The sequence below is a fragment of the Terrapene carolina genome, unplaced genomic scaffold, assembly GCF_002925995.2.
Source record: "Terrapene carolina triunguis isolate 2854851 unplaced genomic scaffold, T_m_triunguis-2.0 Scaffold23, whole genome shotgun sequence".
Classification (NCBI taxonomy): Eukaryota; Metazoa; Chordata; order Testudines; family Emydidae; genus Terrapene; species Terrapene triunguis.
Window position 1 is genome coordinate 15630061 of NW_020664374.1, and position 27767 is coordinate 15657827.

The 27767-nt window shown below is 42.3% G+C and overlaps 1 protein-coding gene across 1 annotated transcript in view; it reads right to left on the reverse strand.

Annotated features, from left to right (window-relative positions):
- The window catches only part of LOC113406149 (Fanconi anemia group B protein-like), a 35350-nt gene that overhangs the window by 2476 nt on the left and 5107 nt on the right, over positions 1-27767 (reverse strand). The window contains exons 2-8 of the mRNA XM_026649108.1: positions 21804-22834; positions 19683-19835; positions 19034-19126; positions 8239-8367; positions 7414-7577; positions 3980-4434; positions 1261-1498 (exon numbers count right to left, since the gene is read on the reverse strand). Coding sequence (XP_026504893.1) covers positions 1261-1498; positions 3980-4434; positions 7414-7577; positions 8239-8367; positions 19034-19126; positions 19683-19835; positions 21804-22727 — 2156 coding nt within the window. The 5' untranslated portion in view covers positions 22728-22834. The remainder of the gene's footprint in view (positions 1-1260; positions 1499-3979; positions 4435-7413; positions 7578-8238; positions 8368-19033; positions 19127-19682; positions 19836-21803; positions 22835-27767) is intronic.

Genomic DNA, 27767 nt, shown 5'->3' on the forward strand with positions numbered 1-27767 from the left:
ATATTGCTATATGATCATAGCATAATTCTGATGTATTTTATGCAAGATAAGCCATGTGAGGTGCCATTGGAAAACTTATGATTCGCTGAATATGATTTCTTAAAATCATATGTATCATTGTATGTATGCATGTATCATTTTTGTATCTGAAGTTAATACTATGTATCTGTATTTCAAATGTACTTACACCTGGGTAACGCCCACTAGATAAGATGCTTTCAGTCTAGATAGCTGGTTGGGAAGGGCCTATTCAGAGCAATGAGCCATTAGAGAAAACAATAGGCCTTAGGAGAAGCTTATCTCCCACCTGGTGAGCTGTCCTGAGAACGTTAGACAGCCTATGAGTGATGGCTGCTATGACTCTACAAGGACATGTGACCAGGCCCCACGATGCTGGACTCCATCTTGGAATGTCAGTATTTTTCCACAGAATGGGCTGGGAACCAAGCTTTGGAACAAAGGGTTCCCTCCATATGCAAAAGCTATATAAGGCAGGAAGTGACATCATCTGGTCTTCTTCAGTCCCCACACAAGACTACACCTGGAAACACCTGAGGAACAAAGACTGAACTGGGGGAAGTGCTGGACCCAGGCTAAAAGGATTTCTAGCCTGCGAATGAAACACCTGGGCATTCCAAGCTGTGAAGCAAGTGCAACTTGCCCCTTAAGAATCTGCAGCCTGCTTGTATCATCTTTTATGGTGAGAATCTGCTAATTCATATCCAATCTATCTAGTATACTAAGCTTAGTTTGTGTTTTTTGTTTCTTTGGTAGATAATCTGCTTTGATCTGTTTGCTATCCCTTATAAATCACTTAAAATCTATTTTTTGTAGTTTATTAACTTGTTTTGTTTTAATCTATATCAGTGAGCTTTGACAGGAGTGCTTGGGGAAAACTCTCTCGCTTGGTTACTACAAGTGTGCATTGTTCTTGTCACACTGAGGGAGAGGTGGACCGGGTATTAAACCCTTATACTGGCCAGATTTGACCAGGGCAGGATGGTACTGCTCTGGGGTCCCAGGCTGGGAATCTGGTGGTTAGAGAGCCTGCGTGTAACTGCAGCTGGGTGTGTCCGTACCTGTATGAATGCTGGTGAAAGTGCAGGCTGGAGGGCTTTGCAGCTTGTCACAACAGTACAGTGTGAGGGAGCCCAGGCTGGTGGATCAGGGGGCTCAGTGGTACCCCAGCTCCAGGTGGCACCCCAGAGGGAACCCATCACATAGGTCTTGGTATTCCCTAAGCTTTCCAACTACTATTACCTGCAAAACAATGTTAAAGTTCCTTCAAATGGAGTTTGTAGATTCCAGTTAAAGATAGTGCCATGCAGACTTCCTAATTTATGACAAAACATATTTTCAGGGCATTCCTTGATTGGCATACACTCCATTTGTGACAGTAGCCACATGTTCACTGGAGTCAGTGTGCAGTCAGATGAGACTATCTGAAAGGAGAATTTGAGAGATATTGCAAGAATAGCAAATATATCTTCCATGATGCCTGTAAGAGAAAAAATATGAAAGGGTATTAAATCTAAGTATTTAAATATTTTACTAGTTAACAAACACTGATCAAAATGTGTTTTTCTTTCAGATTTCATCCTTAATTTCAATATCTCCTTTTTACTGCTATTTCAAGAAAGCTGGAACTGGGAAATTTCAATGTTTCTATGGTCACGAATGATATCTACCTTGCTTACCTAGCAATGGTATGTCCCTCTTGCTTGATCTTACATCACAACTGTCACTCTTGGATTCTACTTCACCTCACAAGTCTACCAAAGCATCCAGCCCTCCCGAGGGAATTCCCTTCCCACCACCTTCTTACTGGGGTTCTTAGCAAGCATCCAGGTCAGTTGACAACGGGCCTCCTGGATATTAGAGAGTTGTAGGGAAAAACATTGGTTTGCCAAGAGACTTATCAATAGCCTACTGTGATATTAATATGATTGGTGGACCTTGGCCATTGATACAGCAGCTCCTAAAGAGTCTCCTCTTCCCTGGCTTTGCCTTCAGAGAGGACAGAGAATTCCGGATTCCCTGCAGCTGATTGAGAGAGGGAGGAGAGATAACTGTATCACTAGAGAGGGAGGTCTGATTCTAAAATGGTTTTATGTATGGCTGCATTTCTGAACAGGAGTTTTTTCAATTGTTTCAGTGTCATCTGTATGAGGTAATCTCAAAATTTTTAGCTAGTTATCTCAGGAAAAATATTTTGTTATACAATTGTTTATATGAAAGTTAAATATCTCATATTTAGAGGAGATAAGCAGCAGAGACTGTACCTTTAAAGACATTTTGCTCCCCCTCTCCTTCTCAGAGCAAGCTCTAAGATTTGCCATATAAACTTGTTTGTCAGCTCCTCTTGAAGAATGAATTTTAAAATTGGTGCCCCTTGTTCCTCTATTAAACAAGAATAAACTGGAGATCCCAAATTACCTTCTTTATATCATTCTCTCTTTGTATACCTCTTTCCTATCTCATCATCCCCTTATTTAATTCCTCTAAATTAAAAAAAAATATCTCAGCCTTTTCAGTTTCTACTCATGTAGAAGTCTTTCCATGCCTAAAGAGATGTCACTTGTCTCTGGGCATCTTCTATTTCTGCTACATCTTTTTTTGCGAGAAAATGACCAGAATTGAATGCATTATCCAGGGAGAAGGCATTGATTTATAATGGGATAACCCCATTATATGTAAAACGGATATCCTAAACATTGTTTGCTTTTTGATCACCCATGTGCATTGAACAGAAAAGCAGATTACGGTTATTTTGATCCCAGCAAAGTTTAGGCAGAGCTGGTAAGAAAATTTCAGATAAAACTGTATACACTGGTTTGCCAAACCTGAAATTTCTTGTGAAAGTGAGTCAACTTCAACAACCTTTTGATGAGTATTTGCCAAATCACAGACAGTTGCCTGGTTCCCTGCCTGCTCACCTGGTTAGCTTCTGGGGAGCTGTGCCATGCAGATCATGAATCCCAGGGTCCGTGGCTCCAGAGCAGCCCCACTATGTCAGGGTTCCCAGGATTCCTGCCGGTAGCCTGAAAGCCCTGGGCACTTCTCAGGGTTTCCAGGCTCCCTGCTGTGGAGGGATTAATTGGGGCTCTGCTCCCGGTGCCATGGCAGGGAACCTGGCAGACTGGAGAATCTTGGCTGAAGCCAGGGCTCTCAGGACTTCCAATGTTCTCTGTCATGGAGCTGGGAGCCTGGAATGAGCTCCCAGGGTTTGCAGCTTTGGGACACTTTCCATGGCAGGGCTGCCCCAGCACAGTACACCCTGAGCAGGTCTGGGAGCCAGGCAGCTGCTGAGTGAAACTGACAACAATCTCAATTTCATGCAACAGCAGTTGGATGGGAGAGCACATTTTATTTTGGAAACACCACATGTCAGCATTTCTGAAATGACAGTTTTTCAGAATTTTCAGGTCACAAGAAGTTTTGAAAAATTTTGTTGTGTTCCAATATGGAACACAACCAAATTTCAAAGTGTCAAAAATTCTCAAACCAGAAATCTCTCAACCAGCTCTAGTTATATGAAGTTCAAATTATTCTTTCCAGGATACATTACCTTCCATTCATCATCCGCCATCAGAGTGCCAACTGACTTAGTTTTGTTAGGTCCCTTTGAAGTTCCTCTCAGTCTTTTCTAAATAAAGAATCTAAATTTTATGTTGCCTCCAAATTGTGCACTGCTCTTCACCTTTTTAAGATCAATAAATACATTTAAACACTAAACCTAGTACAGAACCTGGGAGCAACTCACTTAACATTTTTCCACATTGAGAACACATTTTTCCTACTGTTTTCTGTCTCAGTAGGTTTCTAATTCATGACAGACTTTGTAATGAAATTATACATATTTTGATAAAAATGATCACAACATGAAAAAATGAGATTATGGCTTGAAAACAAAGATGAGGATATTAAATTAACCAGCTCTTCTGACTAATGTGAACAAGTCAATGCATTACATATTTACCTGTACAATGACTATCATTTCTTAGCAAGTTTACGGAATATTTTCCACTTGAAATATCTTCCAGGCATAATGAAATTTTCCCACATAGTAAAGTCAGCTGTCTGCTTTCCTGCAGGTTGCCATCTTGATATTTTCTCCTCTTAGCATGCAGTAGTATCATACAACATATATCTCGGAAAGCCAGCAGCGGTGAAAGGCGGGTAACAGCAACAAATGTCTTTGCCCCATCTGATGGAATTTTAGAAGGTCTTCGAGGGTACTCTTTTTTCAGATCATTCTCGCTATGGAAGTCCAATTTTATCCTTTTTGGTTGTGGTTCCATTTGGCATGAGGAGATAGACAATGCTGAGAAAGTCTTATTCAGTTTAACTATTTTACTCTGACACTCAATAACTGGAGAAACTGAAGTGAAGTCATGCTCCATTACCAGGGATAAGCTAACATCATTCAGTGACCTGTAAAACCCATACAACATTATTGTACTTCAAGTTCACATTTTATAGTCAGACAAATATAATCAAAGCTTTGCAAAGATGTGTACTGACATTTAGTGCTTTAACGTCTTGGAGATTCAAGATTTTATGCTGTCAGCCGAATTACCAAAGAACAGATGAATTGATCAAAAATCTTTAACATACTTTCAGACTAATTCATGTGATAGTGCAAAGGTGTCTGGTTAGAACTTTGAAGTTATATATTAGCATATACTTTACCCAACACAGTATGCATGGTGTTAGGTTTCAAAAACACAGGCTGGGATTTTCAGAGGAGCCTACAGGAACTAGGTGTCAAATTCCCATTGGAAGTTAATAGGATCTCTGTGCTTAATTCTCTTAGATGTCACTGAAAATCCCAGTCACAAGTTTGTGTAGATAAATGATTAAAGTTTTAAGTTTATTTTTAAATTTTGTTTTAAAAAGTATATTTACTTATAATGCAGTACAAGGATACCTAACATACAGAACAGCAACATTCTTTCCTTCTTTAAAATCTGTTTGAAATGTGATGTTAATTCTTCAAGTGAAGGATAGGGCCCTTCTGCTACTCCATACTTAATTTTAGAAACTTCTATGCAGTTTTGTTCAAATAGCGTGTGAATTTCAAATTAAGATTCTAAATTACTACACTATTTGACTTAATAGATATAATACAGTGCTGTGTGAAATTTGTGAAAAGCTCTATTCACTTTAATATTACTATGTACTGTTCTCTCACAAGGGCCCTTAAATGACTTGAAACAATGTTTTTGTTAATTTCATTTTGTCAGTCAACTAAGCTTCAAGCTATGAGTCAGGTTTAAAAGACTCATGTTTCACAGTTTTCTTTGCAGTGAGGTAACATCTTATGCTACAATACAACATTGCAATTTTGCTCAAAAGGAAGGGGAAATGTTTTTAGGCATAGGCATCACTAGTTAAATATTCTGTGGTCCCATTAAAAACAATTACTATGTTAAATACAAAATTACTACCATCAGAGCTAAAAATTAAAACTTTAAAAGTGAAGATCATCTCTAAGAGCCACTGGGGGAAGAGGTTAAGTCAAGTTTTTTTTAAATAGCTATAGCAATCTGGCAGTTGAGAGAGACCATACCTATAGCTCAGGCACAGTGGCTAAAGGGCTTAGCGGGTCAGTTCACTCACAGTCATGGGACAGATTTTCAATGGCACCCTCCTAAAGCGTAACTTTTCCAACTTCTACTACATTGCTTGTGGGAATATACATAGGTCAAAAGGTGAGAGCGCTGTCTCTAACAAGCAATATATGTTCCTGTGTCAAGTTCATGAGTTTCAAGTATTTACTTTAAATCAAGTTTTCAAATTAAATACAGGTCTGTCGCATCTTACGCGCATTTAACATACGCGATTTCAGCTTTACGCGGTCGGCAAAAACAAAAAAAAGAGAAAAATAACAATTTTAATACTGTACCTGTAGTGCGGGCGATTCCGCCCTCCATTCAACTCAATGTAATTTTGACTATACGCGGTTTTCGCTTTACTCGCTAACCTTGGAACGGAACCCCCGTGTAAGATGAGACTCGCCTGTACTTGCTAATTATATTTTTCTAGAGTGTAAGTGATATTAGTGAACACCCTCTAGGGATGGAAAATGTTCAACTAACTATGAAAATCAAGATACATAACAGAATAAACAAGCCATTTTAAAGAAAGTTAGTTTTATTTAATTTATTTATACATACATACAGGAAGCGCTACAAATTTATTTATACTTGATTTAAATCATGTGGGATTGCCAAATTTTTATTTGACTTCACACCAAACTGTAACATAATTCAATTTAGAAGACTAACACTGGAGTATCTGGATGCACGTCACATGGCCAGATGTTACAAACGTTAGGGTCAATAAAAAGTCTGCAATGTTTTCTACTGTACTTTTCTCTTAAGATGACATGGACTCTTGCCAAGAATGGAAATAGAAAAACATTTTTAGATTTATTGAAGGAACTATGCTAAGGCAGCAGTAAGGGTACAGTGAAAATTTAAGCTTATAATGGGGTTGCTAAACCATGGCTCTTTTACAGTTAAAGTGCGGCTTGTGGAGCTCCCTACATCCCCTCCTCCCCTCCCTATTCTCCATCTACTCGGGGGGAGATCAGGGCTTCTGCCCTGCGGCAGGGTGGTGGGACCAGAGGTTCTGCCAGAGACAACTGGTGCCTTCTAGTGGAGGGGCACAATCTAAAGTTTCATTCCCCCCCCCCCCCCCCCCCCCCCCCCCCCCCCCCCCCAGACATGCTTCCCCCCTTACTCTCAGCGGCCCCTCCCTGCAGCTTCCAGATGTTAGCTCTTCAGGGAGAGGCAGCAGCAAAAGCAGTGGCTCTCCCTGCAGCTCCCAGCTGTTTGCCGCTGCCTCTCCCTATGTCTATAGCTCCCAGCTTGCCAGCTCCAGCAACTGCCGTGCAGGGAGTGGGCCTGGCGCCACCATGTGACTGAGCAGGGCCAGCAAACTCTGGCAAAAATCAGGGGACCCTACATGTCTCCTTCCATGTATCACCTTTGGCTTTTGCCCAATGGGGAGGAGGGTCTTGGGGCTTCAGCCCCACGGGGTATGCCTGCCAGGGCTAGGGGTCTTCAGCAGGAACGGGGCTGAAATCCTGAGTCTGGGCAAACGTCTCCCACACAGCTGAAGCCCCAAGATCGCCCTCCCTGCAGGGCTGAAGTTCCGAGACCCTCCCACCCTGCAGGACTGAAGCCTTGAGCCCCAGCAGGCGCGTCCCGGTTCTTGAACTTCTGAAAATTGTCATATGCGGCCTAAAGGGTAAGTAATCCCTGGCCACCCCTGGATTATAACATAAAATATAGATTTCTAAAGCACAGAAAGTCACAAGTCAAATTTTTAACTTTGCAGTCACCTTCAACTTTGTAACTGCAGGATCCAACTTATAGACTAAGTTATTAGAACGTATTTACTTACAAGTTAGGTGATTCTGTTATTTTTACTCCAATTACCAAACTGTCATCCACCACACGTTGCCATAATTTCTCTATGAGATATTCTGGGACCTCAGATGTCAATGTCATCTTTTTATCAAGAGGATGAAGATTTTCTGTATCATCCCAGAGCGAAACAAGACCTTCCTTACAGAAAAATATATCTGTTTAAATAACTGAAGTGCATACAGTATAATTCTTTTACTGCAGTACTTAAATGTTTTTACTTTCCTGATTACCAAAAAGTATTCAGCTGGTCATGAGGACAAAACAGAAACTTACCTGGAGTGTGTTATACCTGAAGTATTAATGGAAATCTACAGAAACTAATTCTATCCTCTACAATAAATGTAAGATGTGTTTATCTAACTGTGCTTTGCCATGAACTCCTCATATGCATTAAGAAACTCAAAATTCATCCTTCCATTGTGAAACTGATTATATATTACAACAACCCTGGACAGTCACATAACTGGCTTGAACAGGGTTATGTGATCAAAAGTTGTCTTGCACTATTGCCCTCTTAATTTCTTAATAGCTTTTGGTACCTAAAACTATTAATTAGCTAGACCTTGACTGAAAAGTGAGGCTTGAGATGCCCTAAAATAGAGATGCTCCAGTACAAGTTAATTGAATATGCCGCATATCTAGGGCAATATATTAAAGAGTCAGTTTCCTTAAGTCTGTCACCTTTTCAAACCACAACTGAAAAGTCAGTTTTCTACTATATACCCATCTCCACTTAAAATAGATCATATTTCATTTTGACAAAAAAATATAGAAACCATGACAACACAATCTATTTTACCTCTTCTGCAGTTGGTAGGATATGCTCTCGTTCTTGGACAAGATCTATTAATGCGCAGCAAGATTCAAAAAGAACCTTCTCCTTGAGCCGTAAATGCTGCTGTAGTTCCCGAACAGAAGTGTAACCAGCCTGTGGGGTATAAAAAGGATGGTGATTAGACTTAAGTCAGCAAAGTATAAGTGGAAGTGTCTTAGGGCCTTTCAGCTTTACATTCCACTCTAGACATTTAAGTCAAGATTTTAAAAAATAGGGTGCCTCAAGTTAGGCACTGAAATTCATGTTTTGAAAATCAGGCCACTTTGTTGACAAAACAAACTTAAGTGCCTAACATTAGGCACTTTTTTTTTTTTAAGTATCTTGGCTTTAAGATAGTCTTCTGGATCCTCAAAAAAAATCACAGACCCACACAAATAGTTAGTCATCTTTTCCGGATTCTCTTTTCCTATCTAAATAGAAAGTTCTTTTTACCTATGTTGGTAGGGATTATTGGCTGAACAAAGACCTTACACTTAACTTGATATCATGTTAAATACAGAGAAATGCTAACTTCTGAATGCCCCCATCTGATCAATTTCAAAATTGCCTGGAGTGTTCTAGGCAGAAATTGGCAGACATCTATTATTTTGGTGAAAACCAGAACGAGGGGAGAGAAGAGAAGGGGAAGCAAAGGACCCATTAAGTCCCTTGCATCTAGTTAGTAGACTTAGCTGCTTCAACCACCTCTTTAATCGTCTATAGGTCAAAAAAAAAAAAAAACAGTTGATGGCAGCTATTCAGCCTTCTTGCTGAATCTCAGCTCTGCCCATCGTCCCATTAGAGTTTGATGACATCCTGAATGCACTTATCTCCGGGACAGGAATAAAATGAGTAAGAATGGTGTGGAGGAAGAATGAAGGGTCAGGGAGCACACAGAGGCGGGAGAGTCAATAGAGGAATGCAAGGAATGTATGGTCTGTGCAGGAGCTCAGCCTGAAGAAGCAATAAAGAGTGTGACCCTCTGGTAATCTAATTTAAACTGTAAGGATGATAAATTATTGAACCCTAATTTGCATCTTCTAGGTTTTTTCTCCAGAAACCTTGGCACAGAAGTCTGGAATGTGCTCTGCCTCATGACAAAGCAGCAGTATTCAAGTATTTGTTTAGTAAACTTTTTGCTGGGTCTTCACCTCTGTCCTGCTTTCTAGAAGAGCATCAAGAGAATTTTAGAAAAGATTCAGGACACAGCTATCTTTTCAAAAGGATAAGGTGTGAAGATATAAAAGTAGGGGTTCATTCACTTAGTTGTTTCTGCAGGCCGAACTCCATGCACACCGCCCCGCTCTTGCTCCTAAGCTCCCTGTTTGGTACCCTCACATTCCTTTCTATTTCAGGAACTCACTGCAAACCCTTCACCATCCTCATGCCAAGGGCTCCATGTGTCCATTTCTCATTCCCCCAAAGACTCTCTGACTCCTCCATTCTAGGTGCTATGTGCACCTGCATTCCCCAGTCTCCCTCCATTTCCCCCCTTCCACTCCATACCAGGGTCCACCCCCCATTTTTCCCTCTTGCTAGGGTCCCTGTGGGCCCCTCTTTTCGCCCACCATTATTTCTTTTTTTTCTATCTGGGAGATATGTCATTTAGGATATCAACATGTCAAACTGTTTTGGGACAATGGGCAGAGGTGAGATAGTAACTTTCCAGCAAACATATCCCTAATTGGTGCTATCAACCAACTACAGTAAAAGCTGTGTTATCCGGCACTTTATCAGTCAGAAAGCTCTATTAACTGGCATTTCCGATATCTCCCAATACAGATTTTCAATCTAGTAACTGGGACTAGTATACTGCCCAGGAGGTTATGCAATTGCACATTCTGCACTCTGTTTATATGCAAAAGAGGCAGAAGACAAGTAAGCAAGCTGGTATCAGGGATTTATTCAAAAAAGCAGTTTCCAGGGTGTGTCATAGGATCATTACAGATCCAGCCCAATCTCCTACACCTTCTACATCTACAATGATAATTGATGTTGATCATGATGACCCTGAGGCACTGCAAGATCCTGAAGTGCCTTCTGAATCATCAAAGATTAAATTATGTTCAGAATCGTTTTAGTGTTAAACATATTTTTTGTGATCTGGGTCTATGCCATGCGCTGTCCATAGTGATATGTAGTGTCATAAGATAGCCCTACTGTATAGAAAACTTTACCTGTATTCACCTAAGTGCTTCAAGAAACCAACTACTCGGCAGTGCAGTACTGCTACTGGATTGGTGAGTACCTGTACACTCACTATTTTATACCTTATTCATTTTCATAATTATTTGAAAATTGGTATTCCATTGGTAAGTATAATTAACTGGAATTTTTACTAACCGGCATGCCCCTCCCCGCCCCATACCCCTAACATGCCAGATAAAGCTTTTACTGTAATTTGATCTATAGACAATTGCAGAGGTGCTTGAAGCTATGGCTCTGCTAAACATATTCCAAGGGCTCCACGTGTCCTCCATTTTCCCCCTTCCAGTTTTCTGAGCCCCCCCCCCGCAAAATTAATAGGGTTCTGTCCCTTGAGGCGTAGAAATTCCCTGAAATTTTGGAATTAATCAATGTGGCATTCAAAAGTTATCATGTTACATCCAAACTCATGAAATGCCATTAAGTTGAGAGTAGGATCTCTAAAACTTGTGCAATAATACTAATCTAAGAAATTAAGATGCACAGAATTTGAAAGTGGAGAGCAATTTTTTGAATAGGAATCAGTCTTGCGTGTTTCACATAAGTCATTTCCCTCTAGCGTAAATGAAGCCCTGGGACTTTTCTGGAAAAAATGTTGCATTTCATGACTGTCGATGAAATCTACCCTTGAGCAAGAGATAAAGTTGCCAATTAAGTTATATAAAATAATAATCAGCAGGAGGATGGAAATTTTACAATCCCAGGGTTCTCTATCTAGATTGCAGATCTATGAAGATCAAAAAGCACTCAAAAGGAAATTTTCAGTATAAAGAATCTTACATGGGAGGAGTCAACAGGTCCATGAGGCCCAAAGCAAAAATTATTGCCTTCGAGAAAGTAGGAGAGACAGGAAGGAGGCACCTATAAAACTTCAGTGGCCAGACAGGAAGGTACTGACCTATAAAGCTTCAAGGGTCCAGGCTACTTTTGGGGCTTATGCAAAGATTACCCTATGAATATATTTTTCTATAAGCATTTTTTTCTGTAGTCAGCTCTCACACAAACCACTACCTAGACTAGAAATGGGGAAAATAAAGCCCTGCATCATCAAAGGTTGATGAAGCATATGTTGCATCTACATACTGCTTATATCACATTATGAGTACAATGTGGTCCTGACCTGATTAGGGCATCTAAGTACTACTACACATACAACAAAAGAAATAAATCACAGCGCAGACTGCTTCATTATCTCTACCAGTGGCTTCATATATGTTGAGCAGGGCTTATAATAGCAGAAAACTACAGAACACAACATAAGTGATCCTTTGGGGGCAGATAAGCAAACAATTACCTAAAAATACCCCTTACAATCTCTGAAGATCACAGAGCCACTCCATGAGTGTATCTTAGCTTGAAAAGTTAACAGGTAGAACAAATACTTGTGATAATTCTCATAAATTAAGCATGCATATAAGTACTCATACCACAGTGATGGGGTCATATAATAACCAAGAACAGTAAGGTAGTCTTCTGTTAGAATGAGATCATCATATAATTCTACAGATTCTGAGCCATATCTATCACAGAGCCACATTGAAAGAATTGGGGGGGGGAAGGAGGGGGGAAAAAAATCAAGAAAGTCTGAGTACTCCAGGCACACCAAATTTTCTTCACCATAACATTACTGGAGCTTATGAAAGAGGAATAAGATGGTGGCTATAAGTTTTCAACAGAAAGCTGAGGAGATAAAACTGAAGAAACTGGATGTGTTCTGGACTTTGGAAAATTACCCCTCGTGCTTGCATTATTTTTCTTAGTCGATTCTGTTTAGGCATTTTACTTTTGCTTGCTTGTTTCGCAAGCCTAACCCCACAAATCAGCTCCTGACACATGGGAAAATATCACCAAAAGGTTAAGTGTCTCGTCCATGGTCAGAGACCAAGTCAGAATGAAAAACAGAATGAGGACCCAAATCACTTGACTGTTAGGCGTGTGCAAAACCTAAGAGACTACTGTGCCCTCCTTTCTCTCAAGGCAAACCATCACTGTTTAGAGAGCCTACAGCCTTGGCTACACTTGCAGATGTACAGCGCTGTGAGTTAAACCTGACTTCGTGCAGCTGAGTAGGGAAAGCGCTGCAGTCTGTCCACACTGACAGCTGCCCAGCGCACTGTCGTGGCTACATTTGCAGCAACTGCAGCGCTATTGGGAGCGGTACATTATGGGCAGCTATCCCACAGAGCACCTTTTCCCATTCTGGCGCCGTGGGTTGTGGGTGCGGGGGATTCTGGGTCCTGTCCCAATGCCCCGTGATGCATCGCTTCGCATCCCAGAAATCCCTTTGTTTCCGTCTACCTTTGGCGCCATCTTTCAACGGTTTCTGTGCAGCGCGATCTGTCTGCGGGAAATGGAGTCCGAACTGCTGAGGCGTATGCTGACGAGTCTCGCCAGCACGTCACGTTTGGCTGTCGAACTATTCCTTAAGATCCAAAGTGACAGTGAGGGTGAGGAGTCCGACGATGCTAGCGAGCCGAGTAACGCGTACGACACGAAATTGCTTGTGGCATTCACGGACATGCTCAGCACCGTGGAACGCCGCTTTTGGGCTCGGGAAACAAGCACCGAGTGGTGGGATCACATCGTCATGGAAGTCTGGGATGACGAGCAGTGGCTGCAGAACTTTCGGATGAGAAAAGCCACTTTTATGCGACTGTGTGAGGAGCTCGCCCCCACCCTGCAGCGCAAGGACACGAAATTGAGAGCTTCCCTGTCAGTGGAGAAGCGGGTGGCTATTGCAATCTGGAAGCTGGCAACTCCAGACAGCTACCGGTCGGTCGCAAACCAGTTTGGAGTGGGAAAGTCGACCGTTGGAATCGTGTTGATGCAAGTTTGCAAGGCCATTAATCGCATCCTACTCAGAAGAACCATGACTTTGGGTAACGTGCAGGAAACAGCGGATGGCTTTGCACAAATGGGGTTCCCTAACTGTGGAGAGGCGATAGATGGGACACACATTCCTATTATGGCACCACCCCACCTAGAATCCGAGTACGTTAATCGGAAGGGGTATTTCTCTATGGTTCTCCAGGCGCTTGTGGATCACCGTGGGCGTTTCATTGACATTAACACAGGCTGGCCCGGAAAGGTGCATGACACACGCATCTTTCGGAACACTTGGCTGTTCAGGAAGATGCAGGCCGGGACTTTTTTCCCAGAGCGGAAGATCGCGGTAAGGGAAGTTGAAATGCCCATTGTGATCCTTGGAAATCCCGCTTACCCGTTAATGCCGGGGCTCATGAAACCCTACACAGGGAGCCTTGACAGCAGCAAGGAACGGTTCAACTACAGGCTGAGCCGGTGCCGAATGACTGTGGAGTGTGCCTTTGGCCGTTTAAAGGCCCGCTGGTGATCTCTGTATGGGAAGCTGGACTGGGCCGAAAACAGCATCCCCGCTGTTATATCCGTGGTGCTGTGCCCTCCACAATATTTGTGAAGGGAAGGGTGAAAGCTTCACTCAGGCATGGACCTCCGAGGTTCAACACCTGGAGGCTGAATTTGCACAGCCAGAGAGCAGGGCTATTACAGGGGCCCAGCGCGGGGCTGCAAGGCTTAGGGATGCCTTGAGGGAGCAATTTGAGGCTGAAAACCAGCAGTGATCTCTGGTGCCCTGCACGGGAGTGAAGTGCAGTAGTTCCAATCTTTAGGAATCAGTGTCTGCTAAGCAGACAAGCAGACTTGCAGTGCCTGTTTATTTCCTGGGCTAAGGAGTCTTTTACTTTATGCAATAATAAGGAATGTTTTCAAAGCCAAAGAATCCATTTATTGAAAAGAAAAAAAAATTATTTATTGACAAGAAACAAGGCGGTGGAGTGGGGAACGGTACAATCACAGATTCGCGTATGTCCTGTCTGGTGTGCTGTGCAGTGAGTGCTGCACTTCAGGACAGCTATACTGCATGGTGATGGGGGTTGAGTGCAGAGGGTAAGGGTCGTGGTTTTCAGGGCTGGGTGGTGAAGATACTGGTGTTGGAGGCAGCGAGTGGCGTGAAGAACATGGAAGTTGGGGAAAGTAGGTTGGAGGTGACAGTGGGGCACAATGGAAAGAGTTTTGGGACAAGGGCTGTAGGGCGGGGTGACGTTTGCGTTTGCGGTACTGCTCCTCTTTCTGCATGGCTACCAGCTCCTGGATAGCGTCTGCTTGGCGCTCCAGGATGCTTATGAGCCTATCAGTGCTTTGCTGCCGGTGCGCAGTGCTTTGCTGCCAGTGCGCTGCGTTTTCCTGGCGGATCCTGCTTTCTCTCTCCCTCCAGTTCTGTGCTTTCTCATTCTCTTTAATAGATTGCCGCATCACTTCTTGCAGCATGTCTTCTTTGCTTTTTCGCGGTCTCTTCCTGAGTCTTTGCAGTCTCTGAGCAGGCGATAAGAGGGACGGCTGAGGTCTCAAGGTTGATGCAGCTGTATAGGCAAAATGCAACATTTAACAGAGTCAGCATTGTTTATACCAGACAGAGTAATGATTCCCCCTGCCCTTAAGGAGTAGAAAACACACAGGGTCTACACAATAGCATAATTTTCCCGTCCGAAACAGAGCACACATATACTCAAAATGGTGAGTAAGGGGGACTGATTGTTTCAGGGCTGCACTGGCCTCTGGGTTTCTGTGCCTTGGGGAGAGCCAACAGCTTCAGGGGGCACCTATACTGAACACTGTCCCAACATTTTCCACAGGAGTTCGTCCTGGACGATATCTTGCTGCTGAGGGTGACCTGGGAAGCAAGGGAGGGTCTTGTACTGCAATGCGGCTTCCGCCCTGGCCCATATGCAGCTTGCCTGTATGCAGCAATGGTCCCCCCGCCCCTTGCGGCACAGTGGCGCGGACACGTTAGCCTGGCTGGGACAAGGACCACGGTGGCTCTCCCGATAAACCTGCGCAAGAGCATTGCACACGTTCTGGATGAGACATTCGAGGAGATTACCGAGGCCGATTACCGCGATGTGATAAACCACATCAATGCACTATTCCGCATCTAGGAATGCATGCCTAACCCTCCTCTCCCAAAGAGCCCGCACCGAAAAAATTCCTTCCCGAAAAAAAAAACCCGCTTACCGGGAACCTGCTCTTCTCTTTGTCCTCCACCAAGTACTGGCCGCTGCGACTGGCTACTTTCCTCCTGGCTTGAGAAGAGCTCCTGGCTGCATGGCTCCTGGGATTCCGGGGTTTCTCCATCCGGCCCACCACCATCACTCCAGTTTTCCTCCTCCTCCTCCTTCCCCCCATACCAGCTCTGAAGTGTCCATGGTGGTGCTCGGAGTGGAGGTGGGGTTAACCCCAAGTATTGCATCCAGCTCTTTGTAGAATCGGCAGGTTGCGGGGGTAGCACCCGAGCAGCCGTTTGCGTCGCACGCTTTGCGGTAGGCACTCCGCAGCTCCTTCACTTTAATCCTGCACTGCAGGGCGTCCCAGTCATGGCCCCTTTCCATCATGTCCTTTGATACCTTCCCGAAGGTATCGTAATTCCTACGGCTGGAGCGCAGCTGGGACTGTGTAGCTTCCTCCCCCCAAAACACTGATGAGGTCCAGCAACTCGCCATTGCTCCATGCTGGGGCTCGCTTGGCACGTGGAGGCATGGTCACCTGGAAAGATTCGCTGATAGCACTCCACGCCACGCCGGGCTGAGCAAACAGGAAGGGGATTTTTAAAATTCCCGGGGAATGTAAAGAGTCGGTCACACGGTTGGTTACCTGAGGCCAGGGCAGTAGACTTTGAACTGATGACCAGAGCCGCTAGAATAGGCATTGTGGGATACTGCCAAATAAGTCTGGAGGCTATTCACAGAGCATTGGGCGGCCACACTGGCACCGCAGCGCAATACTCGCTATTCCTCTCGGAGAGGTGGAGTACATGCAGCGCTGCAACCACGGAGATACAGCACTGCAAATGCCTTGCCAGTGGGGACGGGGAGTGAGTTACAGCGCTGGGGGAGCCTTTACAGCGCTGTAACTCGCAAGTGTTGCCAACGCCTACGACTGCCCTGCCAGAAGAGAATCTCAAGCAACAAGAGTAACCATTCAAATATTAAGTTGGTATTTAAACACAGTGTGTATATAATGGCCATTGTGATGGTTTTAGGTATTTTGATAGAGTAGTTTCAACATTACTCCCAAATCCCTTTATTTTCTGGATTTAAGTTGGAAACAAGTAAATTCTCTGAAAACATTTGTGATTTTTTTCCCATTGCACAGAAATTTTATATATTTCCACACCACTGGTTTTGTTTCTGATGCAAGAACATTTGCAATTTAGTAGGTTCAAGTTCTGCTCTCAGGTACGCACATCCAACCTGTAGTAAGGTATGTTAGGAAAGACAATGAAGATTACTTGGCTAACAGAGTAATGAAATATGGACCACCACTGATGCAAAACCAGAATATTTCATATTTATTTCTCCCTGCGCCATACTATATGATACAATTAACAGCAGAAATTATTTTCTGCTTTTTTTGGCATAAATTTATCTTACGTTCTACAACAGGTATACAACGTAAGAATGGTCATACCGGGGTCAGACCAACAGTCCATCTAGCCCAGTATCCTGTCTTCTGACAGTGGCTAATGCCAAATGCTTCAGAGGGAATTAACAGAACAGAGTAACTATTGAGTGATTCATCCCTGGTCATCTAGTCCCAACTTCTTGCAATCAGAGACTTTGGCATACCAAGAGCTTGGGGTTGCATCCCTGACCAGCTTGGCTAATAGCCATTGATGGACCTACTCTACATGAACTCATCTCATTCTTTTTTGAGCCCAGTTATTCTTTCGGCCTTTACAACATCCCCTGGTAAGGGTTATGCTGACTGGGTGTTGTGTGAGGAAGTACTTCCTTTTGTTTGTTTTAAACCTGCTGCCCATTAATTTCATTGGGTGACCCCTAGTTCTTGTGTTATGAGAAGGAGTAAATAACACTTTCTTATTTACTTTCTCCACAGCATTCATGGTTTTATAGACCTCTTTCATATCCCCCCTTAGTCATCTCTTTTCTAAACTGAACCGTCCTCATCTTTTTAATCTCTCCTCGTACAGAAACTGTGCCATACCCCTAATCATTTTTGTTGCCCTTCTCTGTACTTCTTCCAATTCTAATATATCTTTTTTGAAATGGGGTGATCAGAACTGCATGCAGTACTCAAGATGGGGGCATACCATGGATCTACAAAGTGGCATTATGATATTTACTGTTTCATTATCTACCCCTTTCCTAGCAGTTCCTAAAACTGTTAGCTTTTTTGACTGCTGCTGCACATTGAGCAGATGATTTCAGAGACTTATCCACGATGACTCCAAGATCTCTTCTGTGAGTGGTAAAGGCTAATTTAGAGCTTATCATTCTGTATGGTTTTCACCTATCAACACTGAATTTCATTGGCAATTTTGTCACCCAGTCTTGTGCGATCCCTTTGTAACTCTTCACAGTCAGCTTTCGACTTAACTATCTTGAGTAATTTTGTATTGTCTGCAAAACTTTGCCACCTCACTGTCCACCCTTTTTTCCAGATCATTTAGAATATGTTAAATAGCATAGGTCCAAGTACAGATTCTTGGGGGACTTCACCATTTACCTCTCTCTATTGTGAACACTGACCATTTATTCCTACCCTTTGTTTCCTATCTTTTAACCAGTTACTGATCCATGAGAGGACCTTCCCTCTTATCTCATGACTGCCTATTTTGCTTAAGAGCTTTTGGTGAGGAACCTCGTCAGGGACTTTCTGAAAGACTAAGTACACTATATCAACCAGATCGTCCTTGTCCACAGGCTTGACGACACCTTCAAAGAATTCTAATAGATTGACGAGGCAAGATTTCTGTTTACAAAAGACATGTTGACTTTTCCCCAACATATTGTGTTCATCTATGTGTCTGATAATTCTATTCTTTACTATAATTTCAACCAATTTACCCGGTGCTGAGTTAGGCTTACCAGTCTATAATTGTCAGGATTGGCTCTGGAGCCTTTTTTTAAAAAAATGGAATTACTTTAGTTATCCTCCAGTCATCTGAGACAGATGCTGATTTAAGCAATCGATTACATACCATATTAGTAGTTCTGCAATTTCATATTTGAGTTCCTTTGAAATTCTTGGATGAATACTATCTAATACTGGTGACTTATTACCATTTATCAATTTGTTCCAAAACCACCTCTATTGACCGCCTCTAGTCTGGGATGGTTCCTCAGATTTGTCACATAAAAAGAATGGCTCGGGTATGGGAATCTCCTTCACATCCTCTGCAGTGAATATTGATGCAAAAAATTCATTTAGCCCCTCCGCAATGACCTTGTCTTCCTTGAGTACTCAATTAACATCTTGATTGTCTAGTAGCCCAATTGATTGTTTGGCAGGTTGCTGTTTCTGATGCACTTAAATTTGTTGTTGTTGTGTGTGTGTTTTGCTATTTGCTCTCCAAATTTTTTTTTTGGCCTGCCTATTGCACTTTTACCCTTGACATGCCAGAGTTTATGCTCCTTTCTATTTTCCTCAGTAGAATTTGACTTCTAATTTAAAAAAAAACAACAACAAGAAACAGCAATTTACATATTAGGAAATACAGAGAGCGCTACAGAATGCAAACCTGTAACCTTGCTTCGAGAGCTTGGATGGTAAGAAAACCATTCTCTTGTAGTTCTTCCGTAGGAGGAAAATCCTCTTTACAATTGATGTTGCTCTAAAGAAAACAAAACATTAGTCTACCAGCTGAAAGCAAGGTGCAGCTTATTGACATACAATTATAGAAGAACCTATGATGAGAAATTACAAAGCCACAAGGACCATAATGTGCAATAAAAAAAAAAATCTTATCTACCAAATGAAATTAGAGGTTAATGGTAAATATTGCAAAGACCAATTTATGAGAGGTTAATTAACAAGCGCCAGGCTCTTAATTAAGTGTCTTTGGTTGACCAGAAAATAAACAGTGTAGCAAGTGTTGCTATATGAAGTATCAACATGAAGCCTCTTCGGCAGCATTATTTTAATTTCCCCAAAGATCTTCTATTATTGACTATCACGTCAAGTCAGATAGTTATTTCAATTGATTCTTGTTTGTTATAACCTCACTATTAAAATCATAAGGCATTTTATTCAAATTCAAATTTAAGGGGATTTGACAACATATGTACAGCTTCACTTTGCAGAAATATTTCTATTAATATATTGAGGTTCTGTTAATGAAATTTCATTAGCATGTACTGAATGGGTAAGAAAAGGTAAACTGAACTTACTTCATAGCTGACCTCTCCCAAATCTGTTATAATGAATGTACTTAAATTATCTGTATTGGATTCGTTCTTAAAAAGCAATAAAATTTGTTCAGTCCCAGTGCCAATAAAGTCATCTACCAGAACAGACGTCACTTCTTGCCATCTGGAAGCAACCTGCAGTTAAATGCAATATTAAAAATGTATACACCTTTTTCTAAGACATCTGTATTTGAGATTCAATTTTGTTACAGTTTGCCTACAATTATTCACTTTTTAAAAGAGCACATAAGAGAGCAATTACTATATTTGCACAAGCAGGTACTTTTAGTCTAGGGCAGGGGTGGGCAAACTTTTTGGCCCGAGGGCCACATCAGGGTTGCGCAACTGTATGGAGGGCCGGGTAGGGAAGGCTGTGCGTCCCCAAACAACCTGGCCCCCACCCCCTATCCGCCCCCTCCCACTTCCCGCCCCCCTCAGAATCCCCAAACCATCAACCCCCCCGCTCCTTGTCCACTGACCGCCCCCTCCCGAGACCCCCACCCCCATCTAACCCCCCTGCTCCCTGTCCCCTGACTCCTATCCACACCCCCGCCCCCTGACAGCCCCCCCCCAGGACTCCCCCCCACTATACAACTGCCCTCTGCTCCTCATCCCCTAACCAGCCCCTCCCAGGATCCCCCGCCCCTAACTGCCCCCCGGGATCCCAACCCCCTATCCAACACCCCCTGCTCCCGGTCCCCTAACTGCCCTCCCAACCCCTATCCACATTCCCGCCCCCTGACAGGCCCCCTGGGACTCCCACTCCCAACCCTCCCTGTTCCCCATCCCCTGACCACCCCCTCCTCCCTGTCTGCCCCCCAGGATCCCCCGCTCCCTGCCCTCTTACCAGCAGCAGGAGCTCGCAGCCGCGACACCCGGCCAGAGCCAGCTGCGCTCCCCATGCCGCCCAGCGGGAGCGGCAAGCCAGAGTGCTGCCCGCGCGGCAGCGTGGCTGTGAGGGACGGGGACTAGGATCCCCGGCTGGGAGCTCAGGGGCCGGGCAGGACAGGCCCGCGGGCCGTAGTTTGCCCACGTCTGGTCTAGGGGCTGGACCATGGTACTGTGAGCTAAAGTCTCAAATTCTGTTCCTAGCTCTATCATTGACTAGCTGTGTCACCCTGGACAAATTAGTTATCTTCTCTGTCTCAATTTTCCCCATCTGTAAAGTGCATATAATGTCTTTAAAAGAAAAGTCCACTTTTCCAGATAACGTCTTTCAAATACTGCAACTTTTGAGTGTTTAGTCTTAAATACAATTTACAATAAGAATTTTCAGAATTTATTGAGACCTGTGATTTAGTCATGTGATTCCCATCAATATTAAGATAGTTGTAGAGCTAAATTCTGCACCATGTATGGAAAACTAGCTTATTCACAGAACAGTTAAGGAGATGGTAACTTCAGGCATTTAGAGCCCTCCATTTTCCCTCTCAAAGCTCAAATTACAAACAAAAATATCAAATTAAATGTTTATGTCAATTAGGTCCATTAAATGCAGAAAACTGAACAAAAAGTGTATTTTGTGCACTTTTAAGGCAAACTAAGAGTTTCCAAATAAAGCAAAATTATGCAGAGCTTTGGCAGCATATCAAGAAAACACTAATAATTCACACTGCCTCATGAATTTAGGAAAACTAAAGCCAAAAAATGTCCATGGGCTTCACCTGCTGCATTTCTTTGTTGCCAAAATGTCAGGGAAAGTTAGTAAAATTCAAGCAGCAAATTTAAATTTGGGGTCAATATCAATTCAGTTCAGTTCTCTAAAATGGATTATGTAAAAACATTCATAACAGAGTCTTGCTATATGGGCAATTCTTATTCTAAACAACTTTTGAAATAGGAATAGGGACACCGGCCAAGTCTCAATTTTTTAATTAAGCAACTGAATCATTTACTTGTTGTTTTTTAGACATATCACAGAGCAACACTAGGAAAGATGTACCCTACTGTATTTAGGTCATTTTAATGGAAACAACATAAGGAGGAGCAGAGGGTGAACACTAATCTCTCTCTTGTGGGAACCTGACTTACAAATGTAGATGGGGAGAGGAAACAGAACCCTTAAAAACTTCCATTGTTTCTAGCTATATAAGACCACAATACCTGAAAGCTGTCTCTCTGCACAGCACAGACATTTCCAGAAGCAAATGACACAACATACAGCACGTCATTTCTGCTTGTTGTCGCTACTTGTATTGAACAGGGCTCCTCATATGGAAGCTGGCAGATACCTTTAGGAAGACCATCTTGGAACCAAATCAACTGTTTTTTGTGGGTGATGGCAACAACTGATGTTCTGAATTGGCTTCTTGATATAGCAGTCCTGCAGACATGCACACAAGATATCACGCTGCTATAGGCATGAGGCAGAAAACAGATGCCAGTTAATATTTTCTGATTTTCAATTGCATATACAACAAACTCACTACCCCAGATGGCTCCATCTGATAATGAAAGTGTTTGCCCATCTTTTTCTTCTGGCAAACAAGCAGTTCTCGTCCCTAATACTACGATGCCTTCATTCTCAATCTCATCCGCCCATTCAATGGAAGAAAACTGAACAGAAGCACTTAGCACTGTGCAAGTTTTGGTAGAGACATAAAAGAGTTTTTTGGCATGTCTCCATAATACTGTTGGACCATTAAGCAACCTTATATCATTTTTCAATTCATAGTCCAATTTAAAATTTAAGCACTGTTCAAATTTGTTGGAGCTGTGAAGCAACAATAAAAAGTATTTGAAAACACTATTGTTTTTTTTCTTTCTCATCAAAATACAGGGGAGATTAATTCCTGTTCTGAAGTCTGCTGTACAGCTGCAACGAACAATTTTAATATTCAAGCTCCCACCATGCATGCTGAACAGTCCTGAGGATTTTTGAACAAACAGCTTAGTGCCACTGTCATATGCCATTCTGTTGACATGTAATCTTGTTGTTTTTTCAGCCGCACATTTTGCTTTTGACAGCTGAAAAATGAGGACTTCTCCATTGTAAGATAAGATGTTTTCTTGTTCATCTGATAGCATTTCCCTTTATGGTTATTCCACTACATGAATTCTGGACGTCTCTCCATTTTTCATTAGGATAATTTTTCTGTTGAACAAAATTTGTAATCCAACCGATCTTTTTCAATCTACAAAAGTAAAAAAGAAATAAAAGCTTTTTAGATTAATTGAATATAAGTCACAAGGATTGCATATAGAATCATAGAATATCGGGGTTGGAAGGGACCTCAGGAGGTCATCTAGTCTAACCCCCTGCTCAAAGCAGGACCAATCCCCAGACAGATTTTTGCCCCAGATCCCTAAATGGCCACCTCAAGGATTGAACTCACAACCCTGGGTTTAGCAGGCCAATGCTCAAACCACTGAGCTATTGGTTACTGGTTACAAACCAATCATATGGTCCCTACTATAAAGTTCTGACCTTAATGTGATGTTTGCCACAGTTACAAATGCAGGACTAGAATCAAACTTAGCAACTTTTTAATCAAATATAGATAATCAGTAACATTTTGTGGTAGAGATTTAATATTTTTACTATTAATATGACAAAATATATTTTAGTTAGTTTTTCACATTGTTATTTACCAGAATTATTAATTTACTGGCTGCCAACAATTCTACAACACAAAATAATTTATTTCATTTAAGCTATTTGATAACAAAATTCTATTAAGTTGTTTCACACGTATGGAATCATGAAAATTCAAGACGATAGCTCTAGGAAGAAATTAAACACATCAGGAAATTGCAACTCCAAGAACTCCCAAACTATTTACTCAGGCATAATTCTATTTACATTTAAAGAATTTATTACATAAAAACGGCCATACTCGGTCAGACCAAAGGTCCATCCAGCCCAGTATCCTGTCTATCGACAGAGGCCAATGCCAGGTGCTCTAGAGCAGTGGTTCCCAAACTGGGGTTCGTGAACCCCTGGGGGTTCACAAAATGTTACAGGGGGTTCTCGGAAAAAAATTCCCTAATGGCAGACAGAACTGTCCCTAGGGACCTCAGGCAGCACGGGGCCAGCAGCCCAGAGCCCCTGAACTTCCAAGAGCTAAGCAGATCAAAGCAAGCCTATCACACTGAGGAGATTTAAACTTCAAGACTCCTTACAAGAAAAGGAAAGGGAGGTGGATATTTTTTGCTGTTTTTAAAATGAAATAGACAGCTAGTGTTGTTTTTAAAATTATTATGAAGAACAAGTTTAAGCTTTGTTGTAACGTGCGTTGTTTGCCTGGACTGCTCAAGACCTGAATGCTTGTGTAGGAGGAACTCTTTGAGTTGACTTCTTAAATACACATCTGATACTCCTTGATGAAACATAGGAGCCTTGTCTTATAACAGGCTTATTCAAAGTGATACAAGCTAGAAAAGTGAGATCTTGGAAGAGTGTTGCCGTTTTCATAATGTAATAAAAATACTGTAATGATAGATAATAAATAGTATGTAATAAGCATGTCATAAAAACAAATTGTGTATTTCCAAGATCACTGCTTTTATAATTTATACTCAGGTAAAGGAGAAAATCCCTGGAAATATTCATTTTTAGGAGGGGGTTCGCGAGACTTGACATTTTCATGAAAGGGGTTCACAGGTTGTTAAAGTTTGGGAACCACTGCTCTAGAGGGAGTGAACCTAACAGATAATGATCAAGTGATCTCTCTCCTGCCATCCATCTCCACCCTCTGACAAACAGAGGCTAGGGACACCATTCCTTACCCATCCTGACTAATAGTCATTAATGGACTCTTGAGCACAGTTACACAAAAAGGTCTTTTTAAAAGACTTCATTTTCAGAATAAGAATACAATTATCATTGTTGCCTAGAAAACCTTTTCTAGACAAAATGTAAAGAATGGAGGCAACCTAAGCCAAGTGACAGGTCACAATTTATATCCCAACTACATATTCTTAGCAAGCTCCTGAGAAGAACAAAGGTTAATTTCCATTAGCTGGTCCCACAAATCAATAGCAACTGAAAACAGCTTGATTTATATCTAGTTTATTTTTAGCAAGGAAACAAGCAGATATTGGGAAAGTAAATTGAATTCTTAGCTGCATTTAAAAAAAAAATCAATACTATACATTGTGAAAAATATATGTTTTAAAATATGTAGCAACCATTTTAATAATACTAAATTACTTCCATACTAAGCCCTATAATTAATCTGCTCACAAGCTTCTCAAACAAAATTGTTTTTCATGTAATATTTCTCATTTCAACTGATGTAGTTTGAAAGTGATTTTTTTCATCCAAATCTGGGCCAAGTTAGTTGAGCTTTTCTGAGAAAAAACCAACACATTTTCCCCATAAGTTCCATTCAGAAGTTTTTTTCTTGGATAACAAACACATCCAAAGCAAGACGCTTCAAACTTGGCGTATTAGTTCTTATTGAAGCTTAAAAAGCGAACCAGGTATAAGGAAAACTGATCAGCAGTTGGAGACAGTTAGGAACTTTTAAAGTAGACGAGCCTGATCTCGAGCCTGTTCTTCTCTTCGGAGTTCGCTCTGCGGAGGCAGAACAAGGAGCCTCTCCGAAGAGAACAGGCTCGAGATCATGCTCGTTTCTCCCGGGCTGTGTGGGGAGGAGCACGGGCAGCACCCCAGGGACACGGGATGCTGATCAGGTGGTTTCACAGTTTCTTTGAGCATCATCTGGACCCATGGAAAAGAAGCCCTTGAGGAATTCCACCATGATTTCAATAATTTCCATCCCACCATCAACCTCAGCCTAGATCAATCCACACAAGTGGTCCATTTCCTGGACACTACTGTGCTAATAAGCGATGGTCACATAAATACCAACCTATACCGGAAACCTACTGACCGCTATACTTACCTACATGCCTCCAGCTTCCATCCAGGACACACCACACCATCCATTGTCTACAGCCAAGCTCTAAGATACAACCGCATTTGCTCCAATCCCTCAGACAGAGACAAGCACCTACAAGATCTCTATCAAGCATTCTTAAAACTACAATACCCACCTGCTGAAGTGAAAAAACAGATTGACAGAGCCAGACGAGTACCCAGAAGTCACCTCCTACAAGACAGGCCCAACAAAGAAAATAACAGAACTCCACTAGCTGTCACCTTCAGTCCCAACTAAAACCTCTCCAGCGCATCATCAAAGATCTACAACCTATCCCGAAAGTTGATCCCTCCCTCTCACAGATCTTGGGATACAGACCTGTCTTCGCTTACAGACAACCCCCCAACCTGAAGCAAATACTCACCAGCAACCACACATCACTGAACAAAAACACTGACCCAGGAACCTATCCTTGCAACAAAGCCCGATGCCAACTGTGACGGGTTGGATCACAGAAACCCCCTTGGGAGCTGCCACCCGATGTGCAAAGACTACCCCTGCTTCTGTTTTCCCTGCCAGCTCAGGACTCCAGCACCCTGTCTTGCTGAGCGAGACACTCCAGTCTGGCTCCAACACAGACCCAGGGTCTGAATTACTTGTCCCAAAGCTGCAAGTTTACCCAAAAACAGCTCATAGAAGTGTGCTTGTCTTTAGCACTCAGATGCCCAACTCCCAATGGGGTCTAAACCCAGATAAATCCGTTTTACCCTGCATAAAGCTTATGCAGGGCAAACTCATAAATTGTTCGCCCTCTATAACACTGATAGAGAGATATGCACAGTTGTTTGCTCCCCCATGTATTAATACATACTCTGAGTAAATTACTAAATAAAAAGTGATTTTATTAAATACAGACAGTAGGATTTAAGTGGTTCAGAGTAGTAACAGACAGAACAAAGTAAGTCACCAAGCAAAATAAAATAAAATGCGCAAATCTATGCCTAATCAAACTAAATACAGATAATCTCACCCTCAGAGATGCTTCAGTAAGTTTTTCTCAGACTGGACAACTTCCAGGCCTGGGCACAATTCTTTCCCCGGGTACAGCTCTTGTTCCAGCTTAGGTGTTAGCTAGGGGATTCTCCATGATGGCTCCTCTCCCTCTCTGTTCTCTTCCACCCCTTTATATATCTTTTGCATAAGGCGGGAACCCTTTGTCCCTCTGGGTTTTCACCCCCCCTCACTGGAAAAGCACCAGGTTAAAGATGGATTCCAGTTCAGGTGACATGATCACATGTCACTGCAAGACATCATTACTCACTTGCCAGCACACACATATACAGGAAGACTCACAGGTAAACACAGTCATCTGCAGACAATGGTCCTTGTTAATGGGAGTCATCAAGATTCCAAACCATCATTAATGGCCCACACTTTACATAATTACAATAGGCCCTCAGAGTTATGTTTTATATTTCTAGTTTTAGATATAAGAGTGGTACATTTCTACAAATAGGATGATCACACTCAGTAGATTCTGAGCTTTGTAATGATACCTTACAAGAGACCTTTTGCATGAAGCATATCCCAATTACCTTACATTCACTTATTTTTATAAAACCATATAGACTGCACAACGTCACACCAACTCTGTCCACATATCTATTCAAGTGACATCATCATAGGACCTAATCACATCAGCCATACCATCAGGGGCTCGTTCACCTGCACATCTACCAATGTGATATATGCCATCATGTGCCAGCCATGCCCCTCTGCCATGTACATTGGCCAAGCTGGACAGTCTCTACGCAAAAGAATTAATGGACACAAATCTGACATCAGGAATCATAACACTCAAAAACCAGTAGGAGAACACTTTAACCTGTCTGGTCATTCAATGACAGACCTGCGGGTGGCAATTTTGCAACAGAAAAGCTTCAAAAACAGACTCCAGCGAGAAACTGCTGAGCTGGAATTGATATGCAAACTAGATACAATCAACTTAGGCTTGAATAGGAACTGGGAATGGCTGAGCCATTACAAACATTGAATCCATCTCCCCTTGTAAGTATTCTCACACTTCTTATCAAACTGTCTGTACTGGGCTATCTTGATTATCACTTCAAAAGTTTTTTTCTCTTACTTAATTGGCCTCTCAGAGTTGGTAAGACAACTCCCACCTTTTCATGCTCTCTGTATTGTGTATATATCTCCTCAATACATGTTCCATTCTATGCAT